The sequence below is a fragment of the Misgurnus anguillicaudatus genome, chromosome 19, assembly GCF_027580225.2.
Source record: "Misgurnus anguillicaudatus chromosome 19, ASM2758022v2, whole genome shotgun sequence".
Lineage (NCBI taxonomy): Eukaryota > Metazoa > Chordata > Actinopteri > Cypriniformes > Cobitidae > Misgurnus > Misgurnus anguillicaudatus.
Genome location: NC_073355.2, coordinates 44090361 through 44096619, shown reverse-complemented (window position 1 = coordinate 44096619; position 6259 = coordinate 44090361). Strand labels below are relative to the sequence as shown.

The following is a 6259-nucleotide window of genomic DNA, read 5'->3' as shown; positions in this document are numbered from 1 at the left end:
GACTAAATTTGGGACAAAGGTAAATTTGTGTGTCAGAGTTCAAGTGCACACATTGACATGGATTGACTAGTTTAGAAAATATCATATTATCTACGAATCAAGTATGTATGTACAGTACAGTATACTGTACTGTATATATAAGCAATTATATGTGTGCAAATATGTTACACTTTTGTAGCTATGGCTTTAGGAGATGTTTTTGTTGTCTTGTTGAACAAGCTGAAGAAGTTTAATCATTCATCAAAAGGTGTTGTTATCGAAATGCTGGCACGATCGTACCAGCCCTCTGTTCTTATTGTTTATTTGTTTTGGAAAATAACTTCCCCTAGATTTACACAAGGTCCCTCCCTCCTGTATCTGCTATAAACGTGTAAATGCAGCAGGTACACGTTCAGAGATTCTTGTGCAGCACACGCACTCAGATTTAATAATGGCTGTTGTTGAGACACTTCTGCAGTTTTCCAGCAGTGGTACATTACTGGCTGCCTTGCTTGTGTTTTTGGTTTTATATGTGCTTTCATCCAACTCCAAATCTCACAAAGAAGGAAAAGATCCACCAGGACCCAAACCACTTCCACTGCTGGGAAACCTGCTGACGCTGGACCTGGAAAGACCTTTTGATACTCTCTGTGAGGTGAGACATCTTAACAAGAATAAAACCTGCATTTAGAGATTTCTTTACTCATGTTTTACTCTATAACCTTCAGCTTTCCAAAACATATGGAAATGTATTCCAAGTGTTTTTGGGTCCCAAAAAAGTCGTGGTCTTGACCGGATACAAAACGATTACAGAGGCGCTTGTGAACCGAGCAGAAGAGTTTGGAGATCGAGATATTCGACCTATTTTCAAACTACTTAATAAAGGATGTGGTAAGGAGAACATATATTTGCAGTATTCACTGTGTACTCGACCATATAGTGTACTTTTATAATGGCAAATTCTCCCAAATGAAAGGCAATGTTCCAACCAATCATCTGGGTATGTGTGAATGTAGTATTTATACTAGAATACATGTTTGGGTTTTGATCAGGAATCATCTCTGCCAACGGAGAGAGCTGGAAAGAGATGAGACGCTTCGCTCTGACTAACCTGCGTGACTTTGGGATGGGCAAGAGAGGATGTGAAGACAAAATCATAGAGGAAATTCAGTATCTGAAAAAAGAGTTTGAGAAGTTTCAAGGTACGACAATACACAGTTGGACATCTGAAGTCATGCTCGTACTTTATAAGATTCATAGAGAGAGTTTGTTTGTTTGTTTTGACAGGGAAAGCCTTCGATACAACTCGACCCGTGAACTACGCTGTATCAAACATCATCTCATCTATTGTGTACGGCAGCAGATTTGAGTACACAGATCCTCGCTTCACAGCAATGGTTGACAGGGCAAATAAAAACGTTTGGATTGGTGGATCTGTTTCTATGCTGGTAGGGTCGATCTATCATTTTAAAATAATTTAAATTGCATTGTTGCCATTTACTATAATATATATATGAGCCATAAAAGGTGATTTACCATAATATTGCATTAAAAGTTGCACTTTTACATCTTTGTTTGAAAGCTAAAGCGTTTAAAAAACGACACCAAGCTAACGTTACTGTGTAAAATGTGTACTATATTAATTTATACCACGGGTCCGTTGAATGCTGCATTCTGATTGGCCGAGAAATGTTCTATGGGTGTTGATTATTTTTCTGTAAACCGCACACCTAACTTGTTAAATGTCTTAAAAATAGGCACCAGAGCAATGTTTGTGGTAACCGTGGTATAAGCGGAATAATTGACTCCGGTCCTTTGAATTATTTGAAAATAATGCACACCTGCTTTGCGTCGTGCCGCATTACCACCTTGGTGTGCATTATTTTCTTATAATTCAATGGCCCGTCGTCAATTATTCCTTACATAAACAATGTTAACTACAAACCTCCCTTCATATAGTGGTGATTCATGATCACCGTCTCCCTCTGTCTTTAGGCAACCCAGTCTCACCCCATGTCGTCAATATTTGACGACACTTGACCATTCGTCAATATGTGACGCGGAGGGTATACCTTTCGCATCATTTTTTGACGAACTGGGGACTTCAATACTATTACGTCCGTTGTATTCTCTTCTCCTATTTTCTTACCATTCTTTTTAGGGTTAGATTTACATAATGACATCCCTACCCAAACCTAACTCTAACCCCAACGCCAGGTGACAACTGTTTCTAACCCCAACGCCAGGTGACAACTGTTTAATTTTGCGTACACTGTTTAATTTCGCGTACACTGTTTAATTTTGCATAATCTAACCCTAAACCGACGCGAAAATTGTAGGAAAATGGGAGAGGAGAATGCAACGGACGTAATAGTATTGAAGTCCCCAGTTCGTCAAAAAATGACGCGAAAGGTATACCCTCCGCGTCACATATTGACGAATGGTCAAGTGTCGTCAAATATTGACGACATGGGGTGAGACTGTGTTACTTTAGGAAACCAAAACATTAGTTATTTTCAACGAGGTATTTGTTCCAGAGTTCAGTCAGACTAATAAACAAACAGAGACCGGTGGCCGGTTGCATAAATATAGCCGTGACATTAAGACTGCGTCTTAAGAATGATTCTGACTAACTAGCGATTAGTTAGGGCTAATCAGTCTTACTATTTGGATTTAAATTAGACCAATCTACCTTTCTGTGTAACATACTGAAAACATTTATTATCAGGCTTGAAGAAAAAATTCATGACTAACTTTTAAGACTAGTCTTAAAGTTTTATGCAACCGGCCACGGAAGTTAAGTTCCGACCAGATGCGTAACCGCGACAATGCATGTGGGTCCAATGAAACCAACTATAATGCAAGTCACGGGTTTTCACTACTTTGACAGTTCAAAAAGCAGATATCTCTAATACAAAAGTAATCCGCACCACTCCTGGTGACATACTGTAATAACGTCTTGTGAAGCCAATCGATTGGTTTTTGCAAGAAATTTAACATTATTTACGACATTATTAGCATTAATGCAGTGCCTCTGCTTAACATGAGTGTGATCTTCTTTTCTGGTGTTTAGTGGTAGTTGGCTAGCTAGCCTCTTAGCGCCACCCATAGAGTGGTTAATAGAGCCTTACAAACGTGTAAACATAACAGTGTATAACTGCAAAAGTATACTTATAATGTGTATTATGTGTGTCTTACTACTGTAATAGGTACAGTGTACCTTATGTTATTTTATAGTGTAATTTAAATTGTAGTTAGTCAATTTCCCATATATTTGTAATGCATTTTCTTGTTTGTATTTTAATGCCTTTTTTACATCTTGGCCAGGGGACTACGGATGAAAAATAGACTTTTGGCTAATTCTGGCTTTTTTAACCATGTTTGTACATGTGTTTTATGAAATTGCGCTGTCCCCTTTTAAATAAACCATTAAATCAAATCAAAAATTGTTTTTGCAGTAATCGTGGCGCCCAATTCGCGTCATTTGCATCGCCCGCGCCTATTCGCGTCTATTCACGTCTTTGCATTGACTTTATATGTAATCTTTTTGCGCAAATCGTTGAATTTTGTAGCTGTCACAAAAATTCTACTATTCATGTTGTTTGACTCTACTCTCTTATTGTAGCTGTATAACACATTTCCATGGCTGGGTCCATTCCTGAACAGCAAAAAGGCTATGGTGAAAAATACTCAAAAAAACTTAGAGTCAGTAACACAGTTGACCTCTGAGCTGTTAGAGACCCTGAATCCACAGGACAGCAGAGGATTTGTTGACTCCTTTCTCATCCGAAAACAGAGCGATGAGGTATGTTTTTACTGCATTTTCCTTCACATGCTAAACATATTTTTTTGTAAAGAAGGAAGTTAGGAAATAGTCACTTACACAAACAGATGCAGGATTGGCTTAGTTGATAGAACTTTGAAGACTCATGGAGTTCCTAAAATGAATGATTTTGTGTTTGTCAGAAATCCAACAAGAAGGACTCACATTTCCATCAGGACAATCTTCTCATGTCTGTGTTAAGTCTTTTTGTTGCTGGTACCGAAACTACAGGAACAACATTGCGCTGGGGTCTGATGATTATGGCCAAATACCCTCATATCCAAGGTAAAAACACAGAATACGGTATAAAGACTTTCCTCAGTTTGGCTGAATTTATTTCTGAATGATCAATAATGTGCTGTGTTTATATGCAGATCGAGTTCAAGAGGAGATTGACAGAGTGATCGGTGGACGTCAGCCTATAGTGGACGACAGAAAGAATTTACCTTACACTGATGCTGTGATCCATGAAGTACAGAGACTGGCCAACATCGTGCCAATGAATCTTCCACATATGACCAGCTGTGATGTGAACTTCAATGGATATTTCATCAAAAAGGTCAGTCAAAAAGATATTTGTGCAGCTAGTGGGTAAAAGCTCACTTTCTTATCTCAAGAGCTGCTATAGCAACATATACTGAAGCCTTTAGAGTCCTTTAAAGAGCACCTGTCTCCCCAATCCTAGTGGGTTCAAGTAGCTTACAGTAGGAACACTTACAAGAGCAAAGTCTTTACATGTTGCAATTTGGTCTTTTGTTTGTTTTCTAGGGAACCACTGTAATTCCTCTATTGACGTCTGTATTAAGGGATGAAAGTGTTTGGAAGAAACCATACAGCTTTTATCCAGAACACTTTCTTGATGAGAAGGGCCAGTTTGTTAAGAATGATGCTTTCATGCCCTTTTCTGCAGGTACTTTCAAATCTACACCAGACAAGATGTTGTGCATATGCAGTATGTATAAATTTGAGCAATCTTACTCTCCCCCCTCTCTCTCTCAGGCCGCAGGATTTGTCTAGGAGAGAGTTTGGCCAGGATGGAGCTCTTTCTTTTTTTCACTTCCCTTCTTCAGATCTTCCGCTTCACTCCTCCACCCGGAGTGTCTGGAGATGAACTGGATCTCAAAGGAATCGTTGGAATCACACTGAATCCATCACCACACAAACTGTGTGCTGTCAAACGCTCCTAAATATAGATGTGCATAAGGATAAACTGATTTTAACAGATTTTTTAAAAATATGTATTGTAAATAATGAAGGAAATTATTAGCCAAATCTGTGTGCGCAACACTACTTTTATTGCTTTTCATTGTAAAGGTTATGCTTTCAGTAGATTAACCTATTTTATATTTGATACATTTGATACATTTGGTGGGATGCCATTTTATATTACAGTAGGATGTATGTATGATAAAAATTAAGATCAACGGTAAAATGTCAATATGAAAAGCCTACAAATCTGAAATTTACAACAAAAAATATTACAATGTGGCTTAATAAATGTGAAATACATTCAAAAGCCTATTTCTATGTTTGTATTGTATGGAAGCCCATCCTGCCTCATAAGACAAAATCATGCTCAGAATTTTAACTTTTAAAGTAATAACTTTGCCTTTTTTAATCTCATAATTAGGATTTTTTCACATATATTTGATGGCAGCAGATTCTTTTATCTTATAATTATGATTTACCAGGGCATGTTTTTTTCTTATGTGGCGGAAATGGGCTTCCATATTATGGTGCGCAAGTTATTCATTGTTATTTTAAAATGGGGATCCTGCAAAAATGTAGTCTAGAAGGTAAGAAGACCAAAACATATACAAGACAACCCCCCCCCCAAAAAAAAAAAACCCATCAGTATTAATATCTGTTACTGTTCACCAACTTAAGGCTTATGTTGGTGAGGCGGATTGCTTGATCTTCTCTGAGGACATTTATTTGGCAACCCGGATGAAAGTTGGTAGCTCAAATTCCTAAAGAGGTTTTATAAGCTCTCATTTAATTTCTAAATATAACTCAATGTTGTGACAAAAATTGACAGATTGATAAATAATTGATTTAAATAAAGTCTAGAATGTGAACTTTAGTATGGTAGACAGGGTGCAGGATCATGATCCAGTAAATGTAACCATACAATTGCAGTGTATATTTTTTCATTTCTAAAAAATGTTAACTAAATAAATTAAATAAAAACAAATACCACTGTAACGGTTCTTTTCTGTTTTTTGGACTTTTAGTTTGTATTTAAGTTCCGACTTCCTGTTCTGTCTTGTAGTTCTGTTTTCTTATTGGTTCCCATGTTGATTGTTTCTGGTGAATTTCCAGACCAGACAGTTTGTCTCAAGTCTGATGGACACTTCATTGGTGTCTGTGCGGAAGGCTGGTCCACGGCTACGCCTTGGTCACAGCCTCCGCCCTGGTCCGAGGCTCCGCCCTGGTCATAGTCTCCGCCCTGGTCCG

At 37.9% G+C, this 6259-nt stretch overlaps 1 protein-coding gene across 1 annotated transcript; it reads left to right on the top strand.

Annotated features, from left to right (window-relative positions):
* Positions 1–379: 379 nt before the first annotated feature.
* Positions 380–6007, top strand: LOC129436644 (cytochrome P450 2K1). The gene is made up of 9 exons (XM_073857729.1): positions 380–634; positions 708–870; positions 1032–1181; positions 1267–1427; positions 3605–3784; positions 3946–4087; positions 4177–4361; positions 4571–4712; positions 4802–6007. The coding sequence occupies exons 1-9, from the start codon at positions 431–433 to the stop codon at positions 4987–4989; spliced, it is 1515 nt and encodes a 504-aa protein (XP_073713830.1). The 5' UTR covers positions 380–430; the 3' UTR covers positions 4990–6007.
* The last annotated feature ends 252 nt before the right edge of the window (positions 6008–6259 follow it).

Bases quoted from the DNA above. Each gene is read 5' to 3' on its own strand.
- LOC129436644 (XM_073857729.1), top strand. From the start codon at position 431: ATGGCTGTTGTTGAGACACTTCTGCAGTTTTCCAGCAGTGGTACATTA. The intron at 3,785-3,945 runs GTATGTTTTTAC...TGTGTTTGTCAG, and splicing joins TCCGAAAACAGAGCGATGAG to AAATCCAACAAGAAGGACTC. The intron at 4,088-4,176 runs GTAAAAACACAG...GTTTATATGCAG, and splicing joins CAAATACCCTCATATCCAAG to ATCGAGTTCAAGAGGAGATT.